Below are 24,799 nucleotides of genomic sequence, written 5' to 3' on the forward strand. Positions count from 1 at the left end.
GCTGTGAGCATCTGCCTGTCCTATAGTCTATTAGACCATTCACACAGGAAGACACTGTTTACTGATGATTTGCCTGTTGTGTTTGTGACCTCCTAGGTGGAGAGTGACAGTGGAGAAAAAGGAGCTGCTGACAACTTCTCCATGGACCCACATCTGGAGAGGAAGGTGGAGACCATCCGTAATCTGGTGGACTCCTACATGGCCATCGTCAACAAGTGCATCCGGGACCTCATGCCCAAGAGTATAATGTTTCTGATGATAAACAACGTGAGTTTTCATCCTGTAATGGATGTGAGGATGTCTTTTGGACACGAGGAAGTCCTTTAATTCAGTACCACTGCAACAAATCTCAACCTCATGGTCCACTTTGTGCATATGGGATTAGACCTCGTAGTCTGTTTCATAGGTGTATCTATTGACACCTCAAAGCCGTGTAATTTTACAATTACTCCCTTCAAAAATTACTTCAGTAAAAGTAAATATTCCCATCTGAGAAATCTACTCAAGTAAAAGCAAAAAAAGTACTTTGTTAATAGTACTCAAGTAACAAGTTACTTTTTTTGTTTTGATTTTTATGTTTTTGATGGCCCTTTGAAGGGATACAAAAGTATCCTTTACCCCTGTTTGCTTTTCTCCCCCTCTGTAGGCTAATCATACAGTATAGGCAACCATACTTTAACAGCCCAATTCAAATATATTTTATTTAATATACGTTATCTTTCATGTTTCAATTTCTTTTGACCTGCTTTTCAATTCCTAGCCACATGCTTATTCTGGCTATGACCAGATAACCTACAGAAGTGTGTCAAATAATAATAAACATAGATTAAAACAAATGAAAAAAGAAGAAATCTAGAAAAATATGTATTCATGCCATGAATAAAGGCATTGGAAAACCAAAACATTTTGTGAAGATCTGGAAGCCAGTGGCAATCTCTCCCATTTCCCTCCCTCCTGCCGAAGGTCAAAGACTTCATCAACGCAGAGCTGCTGGCTCAGCTGTACTCTGCCGGGGACCAGAACGCGCTGATGGACGAGTCCGCCGAGCTGGCCCAGAGGAGGGAGGAAGTGCTCCGAACCCACCATGCACTCAAGGAGGCGCTAACCATCATCGGAGACATCTCCACCACCACCATCACCACTGCAATGCCCCCTCCAGTGGACAACTCCTGGCTTGCAGCAGGAGGAGGGGGATCCCGCAGGTACGCCGGGGGACGGAGTCTGTGTCGTTTCACTGTTGTGCTGCAGTTGGTTTGAAATAGATTAGTTTGTATTTGCATTTGCATCTTGCATTTTCATGTACCGATAAAAATTAAAATGATGATGAACACAAAAGGTTATGAACATGAAAGATTAGTTTTTCTCAATTGCTTTAATGCCCCTGTCAAATCTGACATCACATTTACAAAACAAACGCACATGCCTTAGCAGAAGCACTCTGGCTAAAATTACACTTTTTGTGTGCAAAAAGCTCTAACACTTACAAAACATTTAAAACTTGCAATTTTGAAAAAAAAAAAAAAAACATTGAAAGGATGTATCCGATGTCAAATGAAGTAAGTGTAGTAGAGATGTGTGAAGGCCTAGTACCTTCTTTTTCAGCCTCTCTGCAGTTTGGGCTCAATCGTTCATCTCCCTCTCGTCCTGCAGGTCCCCCCCACCCAGTCCCACTGCGCCCAGGCGGATGTCGTCTGGTCAGAGGCCTGCCCCTGGCCGGGGGGCCCCTCCGCCTCCCGGCCGCCCGGGCCCTCTGGGGCCCTTGAACAACAGCGCCGACTCCCCCCAGGTCCCCAGCCGCCCTAACCGAGCTCCTCCCAGCATTCCCAGGTGAGTCAGGCCTCATAACACTGATTACAGTAAAGGCTCTAATTTGAAACAGCAGGGCGCACTAAGAATGGAACAGAAACCACACAATGAGAACAGGTGGTGATAAAAATATTTGTTAATTTACTGTCTGTGGGGCGCAATCAAAAATAACAAATAACATAGTTGAGCAATTTGCAGTGCTTTTAAAGTAACATTACAGATGCTTACTTTAAATTACAGTTCATATTTAATGTTCTTAAAGGACATGTTGATTTAAAGGAATTCAATTCTTGTGAACTAACCCAGACGTGTTTGCATGTAAGATTATGCGTATTGTATGACATTAGCAAAATTATTTTGTCTAGTAATTAAATCAACATTAGTTTGTGCACATTCCCTGGTGCATTATGTGTCACACCAAATAGAGTCCTAACAGGGAAGCTACACCAGGCGCGTAACTGAAGCATTCTGTTCACATTGCGTCTGCTGCAACAATTAGCTTCCATTATAATCAGTGGAAGTAGCTACACCAGACGTGTTAGCGGCGCGTTCGTAAAAAAAAATTGACCAGTCTAATGTTTTTTTTAATGCGTCGCGTACAGAGCGTTTTAATTACGCGCTTCCCTGTAAAAGTTAAACTGTGAGTTTAATTGTGAGTTCCCTGTGACTTAAACTGCAACAGGAAGTTCATATAGACCACGAAATATTAATTAATAAGGAATCATACGTAATATCAGGCAAACGCTCCCACTTTCCTTCCTATTCCATTTCTTTATGTTCCCTCCCTCCCTATGTTGTGTATATTCTCTCTGTTAACCTATTACTGTAATTGAATCTCTTTAATCTTTACAGGACAGCTAGTCAATATGTTAGTCAAACATATCTTTGCCTACCTCTAAACAATTAACTTCCTTTAACCAACTCTGCTGTACTGATTCCTTTGTGACTAACATTCACTAAATGTGTTTCTTTCTCTCTCTTTCCTCTCTGCAATTTCCTGGCCTTTCATGATATCGCCATGTCATTCCCACCCCATTCCTTTTCCATGCTCATCCCCCAGTCGACGTCCCCCTCCTTCCCCAACAAGGCAGGCCCCATGAAAGGCCACCTCAGGCGACCGCTTCAGTGTGGATGAAGCACCCCATCCCCCACCCCACCCCACCCCCTCTACTCCTCTACCCCTCTACCCCTCTACCCCTCACTCTTAACATCTGACTGGCACTTCGCTGGTACCATCTCCCCAGTACTCTCCCTCTAAATGCAGCCTTGCAAACCCCTGCATGTCTCCAGCCCCTTCTCCCTGGCTCTCCACTCTCGACCTTGCGCTGTCCCGTCCGAGACCCATTGCTCTTCCTGCACCCTCTCCTGTCCGGCCCGCTGTCCTCTCGCCCCTGCCTCCTCTGGTGATAGTGTCCTCTCTAGCGGTGCTTGTTTTTGTGTTGTATCTCTGTGCCCGTGCTGACCGTGTGGTTCTTAGATTTTTTCACAGCAGCAGACCCATCTCTCTCTCTCTCTCTCGCTCTCTCTCTCTCTCTCTCGCTCTCTCTCTCACTCTCTCTCTCGCTCTCTCTCTCTCACTCTCTCTCTCTCTCTCGCTCTCTCTCTCACTCTCTCTCGCTCTCTCTCTCTCTCTCTCTCTCTCTCTCTCTCTCTCTCTCTTTCTCTCCACCACATTCCCACATACGGCACTGTTGCTGTTGCTCCCCACTAGCCATTCTCAGCAGAGATGCAGCATTGGACATTTATCATGAATGTTCCCAATGCAGCGGGTCCTTCAGGCTTCTTATCATGCATGTTTGTGGGTGTGTTGTGCTGTGTTGTGATGTGCTGTGCAGTGTGTGTGTGTGTGTGTGTGTGTGTGTGTGTGTGTGTGTGTGTGTGTGTGTGTGTGTGTGTGTGTGTGTGGTTGCTTTTGTATGGATGGGGCGTGTATATGAATCAGGAAATGGAAAGCTGCAACACATGCATAGTAAAATTATTGTATATATATTTATATATATATATATGTGTGTGTGTGTGTGTATGTATGGGCCTTTGCGTGGTTAAATACATGTTCAGAGAGTGTTGTGCGACAAGCAGTGCACCTGTATGATTTTTGTCTGTTTGCATGCTTGTTTGAAGTTGTGGTTCCATGTGTCGTGTTTGTTTTCATGGTCTCACTCCCTGTGTGTGTGTATGTATGCACAGTATGTACAGTATGTGTGTGTGTATGTATGCATATACATTATGTGTGTGTGTGTGTCCGTGCAAGCACGCGCACCACTCTTTGTTGCTATTCCAAACGTGACCCCGTCACTGACCAAGTAAAAGTTTGTGACTGTGCCTGTGTTGTCACTGCCATGGCCAGGCTGCGTCTGGAGGCCAGGGCCTAGGCAGGAGTGCACTGGCAGGGGTTACTGTCACAAACCAACTGCCTAAGTGTGCACTCCCACTATGCTGACTGTGTCTGCTTGTGCGCGCAACCTCTGGCAGCACGTACCCTTATCTAACTGTGGCAAAGGGCATCCGTCTTTGTCATGATTACTGTATTACTGGCATGCCCTCCATGCAAAGAGGGAGGGCGACTTATCTTAAAGCCAGTTAAGTGAACATCATCATTTTTTCTCTCTCTTCATCTTTAGAGTGTGTAGTGTGATTGGTGCAACTAGAGTGTGATTGGTTCAAATGTGACACAGTAAATAAACACAAATGTTGATAAGCTAGCTATAGGGAAAATAGCTTTTAATATATTATTTATTCAGCCAGATACTTGACATTTGTATCAGACAATGACAGAAGAGTGACACCCTTTGTGAAGGCAATTCAGAATGCCACTAGCATCAGTGTCGGCTATCATGTAGGAAGAGGACACCCGTCAGAGATAGCAAATGATGATCTGTCAATATTTCCATCACGCCACACTTTCTAGTTTCAATATGTTGTAAATGTATGTACGTCAACCTCCTCCATCTCTAAAGCATGTAATCTGCAGTAATGACCTGACCAACTGTCACACTCTGTTTCCCTGTCACCAGTCTTGATGACCCCTGTGATCATGTCAGAGCAGAAGTTAGTTTTGCTATTAAGTGCCCAGTGTAAAGTCTTGTTTCTGTGGGTCTGTCCTCTAGTGAAGTGGTGTTCTGCCAAATATAGACATTGCCAAATAGGTAATTTATTCATTCCACAAGGGTGTGCTCATAAATCCTCTATCTTGCGCTCACTGTCTGTAAACAGTATTTGTCTTTTACTCTGACTTGAGAGTCGATTTGCTTTACTGGCATGGGTAACACATCTGTATTGCCAAAGCTAATAGTATGAAAATGAATATAATATGCAATAGAATATTACATAGACAGTGTAACACACATACGTATCAAAATATTATTGTCTGCAGCAGAACACATTTAACTCCCCTTTGTAAATGTATTTATTTGGGAGCTGTACCAGTGGTTACATACTTTCTGTATCTCTCTTGATCTCCAATAAATCTGTCCTCACTCACCAATGTGTTTGATTCTTTTGATGTAGGCTAGTCCTTACTGATTATCCGCTGTAATTTAATTTGTGCCCAATTAACATTTCCTTCCATCAACTAGTGTCCTTAAACTAGTGTTTAATTAGTTTAATTAGCAACAGGGGCAAGGAATAACTCCCTTACTAAGGAAGAAACCTTGGGCAGATCCACGGCTCAAGGGGCTAACCCAACTGCCAGGGGGTCTTGGTGTGTTTGTTGGGGGGATGACAAGGGAGATGGGATAGTGTGCTGTGTATGTTGGGAGAGGGCAGTGTGCAATATGTGTGTTGGAGAAGCTTCCTCATGAGACAATGTGCTGTGTTTTGGGGGGGGGGGGGCAGTGTGCTGTAAGTATGTTGGGGATGTGTGTTGGAGAAGTTTCCTGATGAAATAATGTGCTGTGTATGTAGGGGAGAGGGGGGAGGGGGCAGTGTTCTACAAGTATGGTGAAGGGACTTACTATTGCAAGCAGAGTACTGTATGTATGATATATGTGAGTGATGAAGATGTGTGTGTGTGGGCGGGAGGGGACTGGAGCAGTGACTGTGTGAGTGTGTGTGTAGGTGGGGGCAGTGTGCTGTAAGTATGTAGAGGATGTGTGTTGGAGAAGATCCTGAAGACAATGTGCTGTGTATGTAGGGAGGGGGGGGCAGTGTGCAGCAAGTATGTAGAGGAGGCTTACTGTAGCAAGCAGTGTGCTGTATGTATGTGAGGTGATGACAGTGATGATGTAAGTGTGTCTGTTTTTTTGTATGTGTGTTGGGGATGGGGGTGGGGGTTGGGCAGAAAGGCTAGGCAATCAAGGACATGGGTAGATAGATGGAGGAGAAATCAAAAATAATAAATAAAAGTTCTATGGAGATGTGCAAAAGTTGGAGAAAGTCAGATATGTGTGTGTGTGTGTGTGTGTGTGTGCGTGTGTGTGTGTGTGTTTTGACGTGTGATGAAATAAGAAAATAAATAAAAGGTCTGTAGCATAGGGAGAGGGATGTAACTATATTCAAATCATAGGGAATTGTCTGCTATCACGGAGGCACCGCAAGAACAGACATACATGGTAGAAGGAGCACAGCATGAACAGCCCATGTTTTTGTTTTTTTGTTTTTTTTATCATCCAGTAGAGGGAGCCAGCAACTTAAGGTAAGATACTAAGCTAAGGTTTTAGGGGTTTATGCTAATCAGCAACTTTGTAACAGATCCAAATGATCTGTTAAATAATGCAGATGTGAAATGTTGAACGTTTTAGGTAGGTCTATTTCCCCATCGCACGTCCTCGTTTGCATAGGGTTATTTTACAGAATATATAATATAAAGTCATCTATGGGAATATGCCTTAATTATGTTTTACCATTGGAACATAGTGTCTCCACTACAGATGCTAAATAAGCCAATACAGCCTATGCTAAATAAGGGCTTCGCGATATATTGCATTCAGAGAGGGTTAGAGTAATCAAGGATCTTTGTTGCATTTCCACAAGCTACAAGCGCACAGTTGCTTCGTTCAAACTGCGTAACAGTGTCCCTGCCCTCTCATTGGACGGCTGCAGGAAGTAGCTAGCCGCTTGCGGACTCCAACAACTTGAACACAGGAGGGAACCGTCGCTGAGCACACAGTACATGACAGCTACTCCTGACCAACTGGGTGACTTAGTAGAAGTGGAATTGTATCAACTGAATGTACATATTCGTTCTTAACGAAAAAACGGCAGGTCAACTGTGCTTAAACCGAAAGGATGTTGGTCACCATAAGATAATGAAGCGCTGGACTGTAGTGATATGTGCGATCGTTGTTGCAGTACTATGCTGGTAAGTCAACTAATCGAGGCTGGGTATCTACTGCATAACGGTTTATGTGTTTGTCTTATTAATTAGAAATTAGGCGAGTAGTTGTTTGATTTAGATCATTATTCAAGGTCCAAACTGTTGGACGCCCTGAACCTTGGGGTTCTGTTAGCGAATACGTAGTATCAAAGCTAGCAAGTTAGCTGCGGAAGCTAACAACGCTACAAGTATAAATGTGGCAGGTGGTGTTACGTTGTTCTAAACTACGTTAAAGTTGAAATTGGGGCTTGTGTAGCCTGCCAGGCAATTATTTGTAAATTGTAGAGACCCTGGTAGAATATAAATATTGAGATACATTTAGACCATAGTTAAGGGAAGTTTGGTAGGAAGATGGAATTACATTGCTAACTCTATGTCAGAATATAATAGCTAACGATGACTTATGCTAGCAGACTTGGCTTAGCATCTACGTTGGTTGGTGTTTACAATGCGACGTGGCTGACAGCTTCGATGCCAACAACAACCACAAGCGTGTCAGTTTATGGGTGTTAGGAATCCCTGATTAATGACATTTACCGCTAGCTATCCACGAATTCATCGGATTTTGTTGTCCCGACGTGTCACTTTTTGTTTAGGGAGCTTTCATAGCTGATCGGAAATAATGTTAAATGTCAATAGGTCTCTGTTTTGTGACTAGCAATGTCAGTAATTTCGAAACTAGCCAGCCAGGATAACTTGTAGGACAGTGCTATGCCTGATTTGATGAGGCCCCATCCTAAGCTGAAAGTTAGATGTGTGTGTGTGTGTGTGTGTTTAAGTCGTGGGACGTACCCTTAACACTTCCTTATCTTAAATAAAATAGATTCCCTGCTCTGAGGTTGTCATGATGTATCCCCAAAGATCCTTGATTACGGACCGCTTCAACACTCTGGTGTCCCTATTGCCCATAACGTTGCATGCATGATGCGTCCTTACTTCTCTTGAGAGTCATCTGTTGAAAACAGTAATATGGCCAGCGACAGTGCTGATATATTGTATTTCATTATTAATGTTAATGTAGCTACCATAATTCCATAATCTTGAAACTAAACACTTTGTGCGGCACAAAGACACACTACAGTTGTGAGATACCCAATCCCACTCTCAGCTGGCCTGTTGTTGATTTGGTTTATCGTAAGCACCGCTCCCTCACCAAAGGTTAAATAGTGTTGTGCATCTCCAAATAGTTCTTCTTCATTAGAGTGATCTAGTACGCCGAATTGATGTCTTCTGTCAGTTCAGTGTTGTCATTGTAAACGACAAATTCCTGTCCTATCAAGCCAGTCTGCTCGTGTCTGACTTCCTGGCATCCTGCTGTAATGCAGCATAAGGCATATGACATCCGGTTTGACGTGATGTGAACCTTGTACTCGGAGCACCTGTCCTGGGATTACCTGTCCTAGATATGACTCATATTTTTAGTAGTGGTGTGTAATGTTCATTTGGGACTGAATTAATTACTGTAGCTCCTATGGTGACACAGTGTCTGAGCCATGTTGGCAAGCCCTTTGAATTTTGTTCTCTAGGTCCATCTTTTTGCTACATCTTGAGACACCAGTACAATAATGGTGATAAAATGACCAAGTACATCAAGATCTGTGACGTCATATTGGCCTATATCAACACTGTCAAGCCTTCATCAAGAAGCTCTCCCTTTTTCAGTATATCCTCGTTTTTATTCCTTGGCACATGAAACAGTGGGAAAGTGTCCTAATCATTGTGGCTATTTTTGACCTGTTGATTTTGCACGTCCTTGTGTGTGGCATGGTGTTTGAGAAGAGACAGCTGTGACATTGAGTTGTCCCATTCTCTGGCAGTCCTTTCACCTGACCTGACTGCCCGTAGCGTGATTTTGGCAGTCAGTCTGATATTACACAACTGACAAACTCCCCACCATTCATAGGGCACTGTCTACCCTCAGAATGGTATCCGACAGAATGATATGGTGTGACGGTTGCTCTCTCTTCCCACCAAAGGCTGTAGTACAGAAACAGTGAACATTCAAATGCCTTTCATTAGTCTGAAGTTAAGAAGCTTAGGCTAACTATTGAATATTTGTGATTCGGAGCATAGCCTGTAGGACATCACATTACACATATACAGGTAATAGTACTGTACTGGGGTTGGCCTGGGGAAAGACAGCATGACCAGCATGGAGGGATGTGTTAAGCATCTATGGTTTAGTCTTATGAGGGCTACTGTGCTCTCCTTAAACACACATTTAGGCCACTCCTAAAGATATACATGCAGATTTTCATGTTGTTTTTCTTCTCAGACAGTGTTTACACCTTTATGAAATCAGTGGACAAATATCACCAAAATACCACATCAGTTAGCACACTAGCTTCACAAAATACCACATCAGTTAGCACAATGCCTTTGAACAGGGCTAGTTATGCTGTTGTCACGATTTTTAAGGCAATCTATTTGCGTACTAGTTTTTGACTTCTAAATAAACACAACGCAATTATGTACACTCATCAACACTCTAGGAATCATTTTATACCACTGGTATTGTTATAAACATTGGACAATCACCTCCACCATCATCAAACATGTTCTGAATGCCTTTTTTTTTTTCTAGCATGTCACAGTCCACCTTACCGTGATCACCAAATTCATATTTTACCACTGACCACACCTCTGACTGTAGTGTAACCCTACGTAGGACTCTGTTGGTGCTGATGTTCTAAACTTTACAATAGAAATGGGGACCAACACGAGTCACATTGAAGATATTCACAGTGAATTTAAATCAGTAATGTGTAATGTAGTATTTTAATGTTTTGACAGGATTATATGTATCTTATTATCTCACAGATAGGCCTACACCATTATTTGCATTTTCTATGACTTGATGTACCTGTACATGAACATAGTTGCACCACCACCATCATGCAGTCGGCTCCTCTGCCCATTCTCGCTATGGGAAGTGTTGTTATGTAATGGTTTTATAACAGCCTCTGTGGCGTGCCTGTTTGCAGGCACCCTGTTGGGCATGTGTGTTGTTCTGAGCAGAGGCTGGCTGCCCTCCAGGCCCAGGGCCAGCCCACACAGGACACCAGTAGGCCGCAGGACCCCTCGGACCAGGCAGACACAGGACAGGTATGCCACAAACTCAGGCCTGGTTCAATAGTCAGCTATATCTTAGCTACATGCTAGTAGTACAGTACTACTACTACAGAATTTATCATTTATTTATTTTTTCAATCGTCTGTAACAGGCTTCCAGGACAGCAAGACATTGCCAAACAAGGCTCATAGCAAGGAACAGTTTACCATGCATACTTTATGGAATTAGATTTAGCTCCATGTATACCATGGAATATGAAGTGCTTAGATCACTTGCGACAAGCATGCTGAGTGTTTCTGTCATTTGTGTGTGTCTGTGGACAGACTGTTGAGTTGTCCACTGCCCAGGAGACGGGCAGCCCGTTTGAACCCAGCGTACTGACAGAAGGCGGCCAGGTGGAGGAGGAAGCATGGACTCTGGATCACGCAGAGACTGGGAACTTAAAGCAGGTACTGCACAGTAGCACAGGTCCTTTGTCTTAACTCTGTTGCCCTACTCTGCTTTCTGTAAAGGTCTTAATAAGAACATTGTCACAGACAAAGCATTAGATACGAAAATATAATTTACCATTCCTGACAAAACCTGCTGTGTATATGATTGATTATTCCCCATGGCACTGTTCATCTGTACCTGCAGTTCTTTGAGAAGGTGAGTGAGAATTATGGTGTCAGTCCTTGAGCACTGTCCTTCAGGTTGCCTGACCTACTTCTTAAAAAGATGACATCACTATCACTGATGTGGAATTTCATTGGATATTCATTTAAGATAGCAAGTTATGCCATGAGGCATTTTATAAAAGCATAGTATGTATAATTGTATTTAATCTATATATGTTATATGTTGCATGTATGTCACTACTGATCATTACTGAAATGTTGCTACTAAATGACTTTGGTTTCATTGTCATGTACTAATTTAAATCCTTGATTGAACTGTGTTTATTGCATTGACTAAGCTAAGAACTCCCTCTGCACAGACCACAGAGGTTATGGTGAGGGCAGACGAGCCTGTGCTGGAGTGGGAGGTGGTGGCTGACCCCAAGCAGGACTTGGAGCCTCCTGTCCCTGAGCCCCAGGGCCATACTGAGCACCAGCAGCAGCAGCAGCAGCAGCAGCATTCCACAGCCACCAGTGAGCCTGCCATGGCCTTGCCTGCCTCTCCCAGCATCAACTCGGATGGCAAAGCGTCTCCCAGCTCTCCTACCGCATTAGAATCAGCTGCCGATAGGTAAGAGCACAAGTCTCTCTCGAGTGTCCTTTGCATGCTTGAACCAGAGATTACCCTAAGGCAACCCTCCTTCAAAAGGTATGCCAAACTTAAGCTGTGTGTGTGTGTGTGTGTGTGTGTGTTTGCATGTGTGTTCATCTTCCCTGATGTTTCTTTTCCTCACTCAGTGCCACAGAATCCTTAGTGGCTGACCCCTCCACTCCTCCAGTGTCCAGCACAGACTCTCCCCCAACTGACTGTGAGGCAATAGAAAGACCCTCTTATAGTGATGTGTTGACAGAGTGAGTTCCCCTTCCTCTCTCCTCCCCTGGTTCCTGCCTTGCCTTGCTGTTGTACGCCTTGCCTTGCCTTGCTGTTGTACACAATGCTTAACCTTGCCTTACTGGCTTGCCTTGCTCTTGTGTTTATTCTCTCTCACTCCCACTGCTACTCCGTCTGTCTCCAGTCTTCCAGTGCTGGAGAACACCAGTACACCAGGAGGAGGGAAGGGGACCAGTACCAAAGTGGATGCCTCAGCAGTGCAATCGGGCCAGGGTAGCAACACCTCCTCCCACCTGCAGAAAGACAAGGTAAACAGCACGGATAGCCATGGAATGTGTAGCTCTTCTCTGGGATACTGATTCTGAAGAAAGCAGGATTATATTATGGTTGATACAGTTTTTGCAGTGTGCGTGTGTGTGTGTGTGTGTGCGTGTGCGTGTGCTCATACATGGGGGCAGTTGTTATGATATTAATATGTTTTTTTTTTTTTTAAACTTACATAAAACACTGTCCGGCGCTTTATACACAATGTGGCTAATACACAGGAAAGTACTGTACCAAAATGTGTTCATAACCTCGAGATGCATGTGAATATTTACAGGGCATGGGCGGACAGATTGCCAAGGAAGTGGACTCTTCGGCAGCAACCAAGGACCCGGAGGACATCCCCACTTTTGATGAGTGGAAGAAGAAGATGATGGAAGTAGAGATAGAGAAAAGTGAGGGAGTGTTGACTGTGCCTTGTCATTCAAGTCTCTTCAGTGCTTGGGGTTTTGCAGATTGTATCCACCATGAAGTAGTTAACTGTGTGCCTTCTCCCAGGCCCTCCTCTGTGTCCAGCATGCAGGTTATGTAACCATAATGTTACAGTGCTGCTGACAGTCTTTATTTACTGGTGTTTGGCATTTTGTGGTCCTTTGGGAAGTCAACAGCTCTGGTCTTCAATTATTGATGTATTTTTTTGTACTTGAGCTAGGTTATGTTTACAAATTATTTTTTGGAAAGAGGTTTTGCCTGGCCACCCTTTTCTCTCTGTTTGCCCTTATAGCTTTATGTAGAGTACTTTGAGAGCCATAACATATTTTAAACATACTGCACAAATAAAAAATAGCATTTTCTAGTGTCTCACCTATAGCTCTTTTGTTACGCTGTACTTTTTTCCTCCCAGGTCAGACCACACACACATCCTCTAATGGGGGAACACACGTGGCAAAGAAGGTCCAAAATAACTTGAACAACTACGCATCGGTAGAATGTGGGGCCAAGATTTTATCAGCAAACCCTGAAGCCAAGGTGTGGCGACCACAATAAGCAATGATTTAAGAGCTATTCTTTTTTTTTAATAGAGATGAAGGTAAAATGCTTAACCACGCTTGTTTTTGCTTCTCAGAGCACCTCTGCCATTCTAATGGAGAACATGGACCTGTACATGCTGAATCCCTGCAGCAACAAGATTTGGTAATGACACAGAAAGATAAGAATTATTACAAAATCTGTTACAAAGTCTTGTTACTAGTGCCAAAAATGTGGTTGGATAATGGTCATTGCCATAGACATTACCATCACTAAGTATTTGTATATCTACATATACAGTGTATGTATGTATAATGGTTGAAGTTATAGGGGGAAAGACATGAGTGATTATGCTGTATTGTAGTACTTCTCAGCCTGGGCCTACTGACTCGTACTGTTAAAGTCAAGGACATGAAACAGGAGACAGAAATAGGTATCAGAGTAGAAAGCTGTTCCATTGGGCCTTGCCAGTGAAGTGGCTCTTCTCTTAGCCGGCCCAGCCCAGCACACCTCTCTTCTTCTCTCCCTCTGTTCTACAGGTTTGTTATTGAGCTCTGTGAGCCCATTCAGGTGAAGAAACTTGACATTGCCAACTTTGAACTCTTCTCCTCCACACCCAAGGACTTCCTGGTGTCCATCAGTGACAGGTCTGGCTTGCTTTATGTTGACCCTTGGATCACATTATAGATGATGTGATGATGAATTCATTAAAAAAATGTAGGAGCTCTTCATCCTCAGTAAAAACAAAATTGCTGTTTTTTTTTTTTTTTCAGGTATCCAACAAATAAGTGGGTCAAGCTGGGTACATTCCATGGCCATGATGAACGCACAATCCAGAGCTTTCCACTGGATGAACATCTCTTTGCCAAATATGTCAAGGTACAGCTTTCATAGTGGCACAGCCCTATTCTCAGTACTCATATCCTATCTTTGGTTTTCTTATGGGACTGAAACTGGACTCCCCTCAGAGGTCAACTGCGAATTTGCCTAACCTAACCAATATTTGTTGAAAAGAACGGTTGCTTGAGACAGATATGTGCACTCGGGCCTAATGTGCTCAAACATGTTCACCACTTTTAACAGCTTCTTCTCTCCTATGTTTTTTCCTGCTTCAGATGTTCACCAAGTACATAAAGGTTAGCCATCTTCTCTCTTAGATGTTCACAGATGTATGGGTGGATAGCGTTGGTGCTTAATGCTTAGCGTTAGGCTGATTAAATTTAGTCACTACCATTTTGATGGCTAGCACCATAGCAATATAATAGATAACATTGCTAAACTGTGATGCTAACTAGGAAAAATATATTGTTTTCCTTTATGATAGTTTGCCTGGTGTGGACTAATGTATGGGTCTGTGTGAGCTCAATGTGTAAAATTAACTTCTGCAAATGCGCCAGGCTAAATAAATCCAGCTTAAGATCAAACTCCCTCTGCACTGAGAAATATTGTTGACTGTAAATTTGTTTTTGCTGCAGAAGGTGGACACAATTCAAATGACTAGCTTTGCCATAAAATAAATTGTACGGCATAATGCAGTCCATTGATTTGCTAAACCTGTTCTTTGATCACATCCACTGATTGAAGCTTTGCTCTTTGTGTTCTGCATGTAGCATTGACTATGTCCTTTATGTTTCCTGATGAGTTTGTGTGTGTGTGTGTGTGCGTGTGTGTGTGCGTGTGTGCGTGTGTGCGTGTGTGTGTGTGTGTGTTTGTGTGTGTGTCTGGTCATCCGCAGGTGGAGCTGCTCTCTCACTTTGGCTCGGAGCACTTCTGTCCTCTCAGCCTCATCAGGTACTCAATCATTTGCTCTTTCTCTGTCTCTGTCTCTCTCACACTCTCTCGCTCTCCTCTTCTCTCTTTCTCTCTCTACTCTTTACTGCAGTTAGTATTTCCTCATTAACACTGGTGGTCTCTCTAATACACTGGTCTTTTAGCTTCTTCTCACTGCTGCAAAGTAGCACTCACTGCTGCACTAACTTGTCCTTATCACACTCTACCTTGATTGCTTCCCTTGTTGGAAGTCGCTTTTGGTTAAAAAGCATCAGCCAAATGTAATGTAGTAATAATAATAATAATGTAATAACATTAGCATCCTCTCGCTAACTCTGGTCTTATAGCATCCTCTCGCTAACAGTGGTCTCTCTCACTAGCAATAATCTTGTAAAATCTGCTATTTATAACTTTTTTTGATCACTTGGTAATATGCAACAAGAAGGTGTTTGTAGTGTTTTATGAAAGTTGACTATATTACCCAAAATCTTAAGGCACAAAGTAGCTCTCAACAAACTGCTTCTGCAGCAACTAAAAATACCTGTTCCAATCAGGCTTGTACATTTTACACCTAGAAATGACTACAGAGAGATGCATTTTTCCCCCTTTGTTGCGTGATGACAAGAAAGTTGTATGAGCTGGAACAGACGGAAGACTATTAACCAGTTATAATGGCCATTGTAATCAATATCCAAACAAACGTACAGTAACGTGCCCACATCCAAAAGTAGGTGCTGGATAAAAAATGAAAGCTGTGAAACCGCAAGGAATGTCTGCACACTAGCTCCCTTGTTTTCTTGTTTAGTAGAGTTTACACCATACTGTAAGTTACGTTTCGAGTCTCGGCTCTTCATCAGACTGAAGGGAGCTAGTGTGCGGATATTCCTTGCGTTTTTTTTTTTTTACATTGTAATCAATATACAATCATGAAACACATTGTCCCAAGTAAAGGCCAACCCTGTCTTTACTTTTACCTTAGAACTCTTGTCTTTATTGGAGTTGAGCAAAAAAACATATAAGTTATCTGTTGGATTTAGTAGAACTCCTCATCCTAAGCTCATATTGTGTCTGAGGAGGATGAGTCTCATTGTAATGTAGGTCTGTTCTTTGCAAGTACTTCAACATGTACCTGCATCTAGGTTGATGGCTAGCTTGGACAATGGTAGGAACATCTACTGTAATACTGTATTCACCGAGTGCAAGGTGGCTTTTTAATTACTGACCCACAAAAGTCTCTATAATGCGTACTCTCCCAGTTTGTGCTTGCACACTCCGTCCTTGTCATGTCCACATGAACACGGGAGGAACACACTGAGCTTTTACATGGTACATTATTCCAGCATGCAGAAGGCAACGCCTCTTTTCTATCGAAACAAATGGCCTGTTGGTGGGGGCTGAAGGGGTACTCACGGTTCAGAACATGGTGTTCTCAAGACCAGCACACCTTCTTTTCAACCCTCTTACTAATGATGTTTTCCTGTATGACATTACATATATACATACATACCAACAATGAAGATGGTAAAATCACGGAATCATGTTGTGTTGTTCAGTGCCCACTGACGTGGGTATCATTAATATTGTAATAAATGCAGTAGATTGTGTAACATATTGAATTACTTTAGATGAGCATGTTGTTATCATTTGTCTGTCTTTTGAAACAAAGCATTGGTGTATACTGTAACTGGGTGTGTCCATAACTGATTAGTTGATACTGGTAGCAGTAGTGCTCAGTATCTGCTTGTCTGTTGTCAGTGCGACACAGTTGTCTGTGAGATAAGCAATACTAAACTCTGTGTCTAAACGTGTCTGTCTGATGCAGTGTGCCCCCTGGTGGCCAAGTCCTCTAATGACTGCTACAGTAGACCATAGTTTTCAACTCCGTCTCCATCCTCGTTTACCTTTTTAAAGCAACACCAAAGAGTTTTTTGTACCTTAAGATAATGTTTCCAAAATCGTTTCAGTGGTTCATCAACTCGTAACTGGGTGAACGGCACTTCTGCATTTGCTTCGCGGCCCTCTATCGGCTATAACCACACCACACTATGTAAGTTTGTCAGATCGGGTAGCGGATCTGTAGTTCGATGGAATGAGACATAAGAAACTACAAATTTTACTTGCTTCTGATGTCCCAATACATCATACTTTCATAAAATCATGCAACACACTCTACCTTGTCTGTGGACAACGTTATTTGCCAAGCTGTTGCCTGATAAACAAATAGTGTGCGTGTGTGTCGTGTGACAGAGGAAAAGTGCTTTGGTGTTGCTTTAAATCACCTCATTTCATATCTTCATATTGTACATTTCAATGGTTTGTGTAAATGCGTTTAAGTTTACACTTAGTCAAAACAACAGGACCCCCCTAGATAAAGCTTATTCTCGATGGACGAGTTACTGAGTTGAATAGACTGAGCGATGAAGTAAATAACTGTTGACTGAACCACTCAATTCTCCTTTAGGGTATTTGGCACCAGCATGGTGGAGGAGTATGAGGATGAGATTTCGGATCCTTTAGAGAGAACCGACATCGTGGATGATGATGAGGGTAGGTACTGAACCACTGATTACAATAAAGGCCACTGACGTGTGTGTGTGTGTCCGTGTCTGTAGACCTTTGGTGATGGCCAAACTACATAGATTGTCACTCTTCTCTCTACAGATTACCCTCCTGGGTATGTGCCATCAGAGGCTAAATCATCTAATAACATTATTGGATCTGCAAAGGGTAAGCTCTTCACAATGACAACATGTTGCAAGTTAGATGTAGACATTTCCTGTAAGGGCTTTTTCCTTGTGAAATCGGGAGTTTTAACGAGGAATGTAATATGGGAAATGTCTTCCTCTTCCCCACAGATGCCATCCTGAACATGGTCAACAATATCGCAGACAAAGTGCTAGGAGGCAGCCCAGACGGAAGAGATGGTATTGATCGTTGTTACGTTAAAAATGCCCATAACGAATGTCTATGGCGTTTCCCAAACCAAGTCCCTAACATAAATGTGTGCAACAGACTGCTTAGTCAGTATTGAAGAATGATGAATGTGCAAGGAGACAGCAGTTTGTCTGCCGTGAGCCAGCCCAAGCCCTCAGTGTCCTGTGATGAATAGCCCAAGGACGGCCTCAACTCTCCTCCTCTGATTGGGCAGGATGTGAGGAAATCCTAGTAACAAAACAAACCAGAATGTGAAAATGAATGAGACTGAAAGATGAACAATAAGATGGAAGTGACTGGTTTCTTTGTTGTTTCAGGTAACGGCACTGCATCAGCTGTGAACGCGTCTGGTTCAGCTCCAGCTGCCCAGATCTCCCCTGCTACTGCATCCTCCTCTCCTCAGTAAGAGCTTTATGCCTACCTGTTCATTCCTTGAAAGTCTCTCTCTGCATGTCTGTGTGTTCGCATGTATCTTCATACAGTTTTGTAGCCTGGCGGGCCATCCTATATCATTGACATGTATAGTCTGGCATCGAATCATTCACCTCGCTTAATCCAAGGGGCGGGCAGAGAATTGTCTTTCAAACTGCCTAGGCATGCAATAGGCCAGCGCTACGACCATATCCGTATCCGGTCGGCAAAACGGCAAATACATCCTTCTTCGAAAGGAATGACTTAAGTGCATTGTGTTGATCTACTTTCAAAGAAAAGCACAAGTCCAACTCCTCCAAAGTTGACGCCAACGCCGATTCAAACAACCGCTCTTCGTTTGCCATCGCCACCTTCCTTGTTGTTCACCGTCGCAGGATGTCGTTATCCTGTTAAGCCCGCCTTAAGACTCTCTAACGAAATAGAGCGCTGTGATTGGCCGTCATCCACGGTGTTAAGCCAATAGAAATTCCTATGGTTCGATACTAGACGTACAAGCTGAGCAAATTAATTTGCCGCCGCAGTTTTGCCCAACCGACTTCACATTCGGCAGCTGAAGAGACATTGTAGCATGATGTAACTTAACCGCTTTTTTGTAACAGGCCGTAAACATTTTTTGATAGTTCAGAGCAATGGAATGTTGGTGTTGATGGTTTTTCCAGCTACAGAGCAGCATATCATTCAGTAGCTGCGGGTATGTCATTGGGCTACGGGTTTTCTGCAGCAATGGACATGGTTTGATACGGGAATTGCAGTAGTATTGTTTAAATTCTGTGATCTCATTTCTCAGTGCATATTCTACCTTTATAGGAACTTTATAGGAATGATAAAAAAAAAAACCCTCTTCTGGTGATCTGGCACCATTTGCTCTGTAAACGCTGAGAATGTGCCTCAATGGACATGGTTTGATACGGGAATTGCAGTAGTATTGTTTAAATTCTGTGATCTCATTTCTCAGTGCATATTCTACCTTTATAGGAACTTTATAGGAATGATAAAAAAAAAAAACCCTCTTCTGGTGATCTGGCACCATTTGCTCTGTAAACGCTGAGAATGTGCCTTTTAGAGGGTTTGATATCCACCGTCATGTGAATGTAAGCTCATATACAGGATTATGCAGAAAAGAAAACTGTTGATGGTCTCTGCTTTTCTAATTTTACTCCCCACTCAGAATTGAGACCACTGAGGTCAGTGAAACAGGCATGAAAGAGCTTCCCACAACCTCCACACAAGAGACCCCCACAGAAGAGGCCCTCACACCAGAGGAGACCGCAGCCCTTCAGCCCTCCACTCCGGTCATATCCACGCCAGCCCCCTCTGAGGTCAACCCAATCGTCATCTTGCTGCCCGCAGACGACAGTGACTCGTCAGGAGGTCCAGGTACAGACAGCGAAGACAGTGGGGTGCTGAGGGAAGCCACATCTTGGGAGCACACAGACGCACGTTTGCAAGAGAGCTCCATCTACTGTGAAGAGTATCCATCCTCCTCCTCCTGCTGTTTGGCCTCCCTGCAGGAGCATCTCCTGAAGCAGTGCTCGGCATTGTTGGCCCTGCGGAGGTTGCGCAAGAGGACCACTGAGCGACTCTCGGAAGCCTCCACATCCTCATCATCATCATCATCTTCTGTCTCTTCTGAGCAGCAGAGTGTCTCCCCCACCTCTCCCAGCCTGCAGGAGGACTCCAAGCCCACTAAAGACCTTTCCTCTTCCCCCATTGAGGGGTCATCCCCTCCTGAACAGCCTCCGACTGTCCCTGTGGTTCAGCCCGTGGTTGACCCGCTGGATCTTGCACCCAGCCTGGCCCCGTCGCTCTCCGAAGCCTTCTCCTCCGACCCGCCCTCCCACAAGGCCACCCCCGCCATAGATCTGAGTGAGTCTTCGGTCTCGGACACCCGAGCTGAGGGCAGCGAGGAGACGGAGGCCCACAGGAGGAGGACCCCTACGCCCTCGTCCACCGCCTCCTCATCCCTCTCCGCCACCACCACTGTCCAAGAGGACGTTAGCTCCGGAGAGGACACGACCATGGGGCCTGCAGAGGTGGACCAGCCTGGTGCAGAGCTAAAAGGTTCCTCTCCTGCCCCCAGCGGTGATGTATTGGAGCAGGCTGCCTCCCTACCAGCACAGCCCTCCGCCAGCACAGAGCCACCTTTCCACCCAGGCCCCGAGGACCACCCCCTGGGGGTCCCAGAGGAGCACCCACCCTCACCCCCCTCCACGGAGGCCTCGGATGGGCTGGTGGCCACCGGAGAGCCCAGGCTGGAGGACCTCTTGGAGGACGCGATGCTGGGGGGGTCGGCCGGTATGGGCCAGCTGCCTGTCTCTGGTACTCCCTCCTCCTCGCTGGAAATGCTCTCGGAGATGGTGAATGCCACAGAAGTGGCCGGCGGGGGCAGTGGCCAGGGGCACGGCTCTGGCCAGAAGGAGTCTGTGTTCATGCGGCTCAACAACCGCATCAAAGCCTTGGAGATGAACATGTCTCTCAGCGGCCGCTACCTGGAGCAGCTTAGCCAGAGGTACATCTGCCTGTTCTCACACCTGGGCTGCAATACACATTTATACAATGACATTTTTATTGTCGAAATAACTTAGCAGTTATTTTCACAATTTATCCGTTAGTTTATAAATTTGTCAGAAATGGGGAAAAAGAATGGATCAGATGATATCCTCAAATGTCTTGTTTTCACTAAAGCTATTTATTTCACATTGAGGAATAAGGAACAATCTTTGAGTAATTCTTTAAAATGGTCAAAATTCTGATTCTCATCTGACACTCTCGTTCTCTAATCTTAGTATACCAAAATGTATAACAAATATAGACTAAATGCTCCTACTGCATAAGAAAAACTATCCCAGCAATTGCAAGTCCAAGCGGTTATCTGTTTTCCCTGATTTCACAAAATCATCTGCTGTCCAGGTATCGTAAGCAAATGGAAGAAATGCAGAAGGCTTTCAACAAGACCATCATCAAGCTCCAGAACACCTCCAAGGTTGCTGATGAGCAGGTGCGTCACATGTAGTGTTGTCACGATACCAAAATTATGACTTCGATACGATACCTGCCATAAATATCACGATGCTCGATACTAAAGCGATACTACGGCGAAATCCTAAGATATCTGGAGAAGAAAGGACTCATACCTCCTCCAAGTGAATGGAGTCATTTGTGTTGAATTCTGTGCACTTTTGTAGTGTGCAGGTCAATTCTGGGTTCTAAACTTCTAAACTTCCTACATAATTATTATTTTTTTATAGTCAGTAAAATAGTAGGCCTACTTTGTGTGATTAAGTCCTTTATTGTTTGTTATAGTTAATTTACATTGTGTCGTGTTTTGGCAATAAAGTAGCTTTAAATAGCCAAACTAGGCTAGATCAAGGTCAGTGTTAAAATGACTGCATGCAAATCACTGAATGCTATGCAGAGAGGCCTAATCTTTAGGCCATCTGATGTACAGTATAGGCTACCCTAGGCCTTCCTGTGTTCATGGGCTTTCTTTGACAGTTGCAAAGGTGAAAATGTGTGGATAGTCTTCTTTGCGCCCAGTGTACAAGTACGACGTTCCAACCACTCAGGTCTTCGTCAGATAGGCCTACACCATTACCTGTTGCAAAATATCTGTGTGTATTCCTACATGTCTATTTCTTTGATAACATGATTTGCTCCCACGTACTGTAAGAATAAGCCGCTATTATTATTAGGACTCAACACGCTGGCTTTGGTGGTATGCTGTGGGCTTTAATTAGCGGTCTACATTCCATGACAAATATTACCAGTAGTACTGACCGAACATGAAATAGATCGTTTACAAGTTATGGTAATGTTATTCTGGCGTGAACATTGCGCTTTCATCACGTTAGCACCCTATGATTACAGCTCGTTATGTCTCGTCAAAATGATAACAGCTCGTTATGTCTCGTCAAAATTCATTGATGAAGGAAGGTTCGCTTTATCCCAGAGAACCATACTCGTTTCACAAGAGAAGAACTTGGCACTAACCATGTAGTCGTGTTTTCTATAGCATATTCGTTAACCTGTCGTTCTTTGAACTCTTTAAAAATGTTGGGATATGTCTGCGAGGTGTTTAGCCAAGTTCCACGCGTAGCCTACTGCTTTTAAATGACTTTGAAACATATTTTACAAACGGGCCTCTGTGTACCTGATGGCTTGCCTTCACTATTCGCGATGTATCCGAAATAGTTGCAGATTTCACTGCACCTTTTGTTTTATCCACAAGGCCTAGAACTGTCGGCAAAGAACTATGTTGACGTTGGCTGCGCACTCACTCACTCAGAGCTGCCTGCTTGACACGCCCACTTGCCTAGATGCGTGCAAGGAGCAGTGAGAGCAGCAGTTTACACAGACACAGAACTTTATTATTTTAATAAAGTATCGATTCTAAAAACGTCTGAAATCGTATCGTTTTTTGCGTGAAGGCATCGTGATACCTTTTTAGTATCGATACACCGTGCAACACTAGTCACATGAGAAATACTTTTAGCAGTTTCACCCAAAAATATTGTCCGATTCAGAGACTGGACCCAAGCGCAGATGCTGTTCACAGATTTATTTGCAGACAGGTGGAAAAGTTTGTGGAGAGCCACAGGCCAATAAGGCAGTTCAAACAGTTTAACCAAAACAGTTCTTCAAACAGCAGAAAAAACTGAAATTAGGAAAATCCAATTGGCAGTTAATCCAACATCCAGGCAAAGTCCAAAAAAGCTAAGTTCAAGAGGCTGGATCGTAGTCAGAGTTCCAAACAGGCAGATTAAAAAAACAGGCAGATTCAAAATTCAAAAGTAGGTTCAGGAAAAACTACCAAACAAAGTGGGAAACTTACAAACTCAGAAGTTCCAAAACTGAGACAGGCCAAAGCACTAGGGCACATCACCACATGGAGAAAGACTATCTGACAATGAGGCACCAGTAGGGCAGGGTATAAATAGGGCAGGTAATACAAGCAAATAAGAAACAGGTGATGGCGGGAAAGAACAAAGACAGGAAGTAGGGGCGTGGCAAAAAGGCACACGGTGGGCCAAAACAAAAACATGCAGCGACAAAACAGAAGCAGACCAGCAGAGGGCTAGAGCAGAGTACTGTCAAATATTTGATTTGTTTCATCAGTTTAGTGAGGCAGTTAACTTACAGCCTCTTGCACGGTTCATTTAGGATTGGTTTGGATCAGTCCGTTGATACTAGTGTCCGTGTGTGTGTGTCCGTGTGTGTGTGTCCGTGTGTGTGTATGTGTGTGTGTGTGTGTGTGTGTGTGTGTGTGTCCTCAGGACCAGAAGCAGACGGAGTCCATCCTGACCCTCCAGGGCCAGCTGGAGAACGTCACTGAGCTGGTGCTCAACCTGTCCGTCAGAATCAGCCAGCTGCAGAGAGAGGTGCCCACTGCTGCTCCCACCACACCACACCACACCACACAGGATAGGACTCACACCACACCACACAGGATAGGACTCCCACCACACCACACCACACCACACAGGATAGGACTCACTCCACACCACACAGGATAGGACTCACTCCACACAGGATAGGACTCACTCCACACCACACAGGATAGGACTCACTCCACACCACACCACACCACACAGGATAGGACTCACTCCACACCACACAGGATAGGACACACCACACCACACAGGATAGGACTCACTCCACACCACACAGGATAGGACTCACACCACACAGGATAGGACTCACTCCACACCACACAGGATAGGACTCACTCCACACCACACCACACCACACAGGATAGGACTCACTCCACACCACACCACACAGGATAGGACTCCAGCCACACAGGATAGGACTCACTCCACACCACACAGGATAGGACTCACTCCACACAGGATAGGACTCACTCCACACCACACAGGATAGGACTCACTCCACACCACACCACACCACACAGGATAGGACTCACTCCACACCACACAGGATAGGACTCACTCCACACCACACAGGATAGGACTCACTCCACACAGGATAGGACTCACTCCACACCACACCACACCACACAGGATAGGACTCACTCCACACCACACAGGATAGGACTCACACCACACCACACAGGATAGGACTCACTCCACACCACACAGGATAGGACTCACACCACACAGGATAGGACTCACTCCACACCACACAGGATAGGACTCACTCCACACCACACCACACCACACAGGATAGGACTCACTCCACACCACACCACACAGGATAGGACTCCAGCCACACAGGATAGGACTCACTCCACACCACACAGGATAGGACTCACTCCACACAGGATAGGACTCACTCCACACCACACAGGATAGGACTCACTCCACACCACACCACACCACACAGGATAGGACTCACTCCACACCACACAGGATAGGACTCACTCCACACCACACAGGATAGGACTCACTCCACACCACACAGGATAGGACTGGAGCGAGTGTAACATGAAAGTAGTTTGTTGATATCACAATGAGGATGCGTCTGTTAACATTCACCAGCGCAGCACCATGCAACAGTAAGTATAAGTATATATACTCTTTTGATCCCGTGAGGGAAATTTGGACTCTGCATTTATCCCAATCTGTGAATTAGTGAAACACACACAGCACACAGTGAACACACAGTGAGGTGAAGCACACACTAATCCCGGCGCAGTGAGCTGCCTGCAACAACAGCGGCGCTCGGGGAGCA

The 24,799-nt window shown here is 44.4% G+C and overlaps 2 protein-coding genes across 5 annotated transcripts in view; both read left to right on the forward strand.

Moving 5' to 3' along the window:
- dnm3b (dynamin 3b) overlaps positions 1 to 2,906 on the forward strand; it is a 17,440-nt gene extending 14,534 nt beyond the window's left edge. The window contains exons 18-21 of the mRNA XM_076295361.1: positions 97 to 267; positions 964 to 1,202; positions 1,651 to 1,827; positions 2,867 to 2,906. Coding sequence (XP_076151476.1) covers positions 97 to 267; positions 964 to 1,202; positions 1,651 to 1,827; positions 2,867 to 2,906 — 627 coding nt within the window. The remainder of the gene's footprint in view (positions 1 to 96; positions 268 to 963; positions 1,203 to 1,650; positions 1,828 to 2,866) is intronic.
- Positions 2,907 to 6,883: 3,977 nt separating this feature from the next.
- LOC143134746 (SUN domain-containing ossification factor) overlaps positions 6,884 to 24,799 on the forward strand; it is a 37,913-nt gene continuing 19,997 nt past the window's right edge. For 3 of the 4 annotated variants that reach the window (XR_012988709.1, XM_076295363.1, XM_076295364.1), the window contains exons 1-20: positions 6,884 to 7,105; positions 10,105 to 10,225; positions 10,516 to 10,641; positions 11,169 to 11,419; positions 11,587 to 11,700; positions 11,865 to 11,988; positions 12,282 to 12,399; positions 12,849 to 12,973; positions 13,071 to 13,138; positions 13,513 to 13,620; positions 13,747 to 13,852; positions 14,089 to 14,109; positions 14,709 to 14,764; positions 17,205 to 17,290; positions 17,405 to 17,470; positions 17,599 to 17,667; positions 17,995 to 18,079; positions 19,278 to 20,618; positions 21,020 to 21,107; positions 23,383 to 23,487. Coding sequence is in view for 3 of the 4 variants with exons in the window: in XM_076295363.1 (XP_076151478.1) it covers positions 6,975 to 7,105; positions 10,105 to 10,225; positions 10,516 to 10,641; positions 11,169 to 11,419; positions 11,587 to 11,700; positions 11,865 to 11,988; positions 12,282 to 12,399; positions 12,849 to 12,973; positions 13,071 to 13,138; positions 13,513 to 13,620; positions 13,747 to 13,852; positions 14,089 to 14,109; positions 14,709 to 14,764; positions 17,205 to 17,290; positions 17,405 to 17,470; positions 17,599 to 17,667; positions 17,995 to 18,079; positions 19,278 to 20,618; positions 21,020 to 21,107; positions 23,383 to 23,487 (3,309 nt within the window). In the remaining variant the exon portion in view is untranslated. The remainder of the gene's footprint in view (positions 7,106 to 10,104; positions 10,226 to 10,515; positions 10,642 to 11,168; positions 11,420 to 11,586; positions 11,701 to 11,864; positions 11,989 to 12,281; positions 12,400 to 12,848; positions 12,974 to 13,070; positions 13,139 to 13,512; positions 13,621 to 13,746; positions 13,853 to 14,088; positions 14,110 to 14,708; positions 14,765 to 17,204; positions 17,291 to 17,404; positions 17,471 to 17,598; positions 17,668 to 17,994; positions 18,080 to 19,277; positions 20,619 to 21,019; positions 21,108 to 23,382; positions 23,488 to 24,799) is intronic. The other variant, XM_076295365.1, reaches the window with a different exon arrangement.

The sequence above is a fragment of the Alosa pseudoharengus genome, unplaced genomic scaffold (assembly GCF_046254945.1).
Source record: "Alosa pseudoharengus isolate Yale_2024_CS ecotype anadromous, Long Island Sound unplaced genomic scaffold, YU_APseudo_1.1 YU_APseudo_1.1_scf_2, whole genome shotgun sequence".
Lineage (NCBI taxonomy): Eukaryota > Metazoa > Chordata > Actinopteri > Clupeiformes > Clupeidae > Alosa > Alosa pseudoharengus.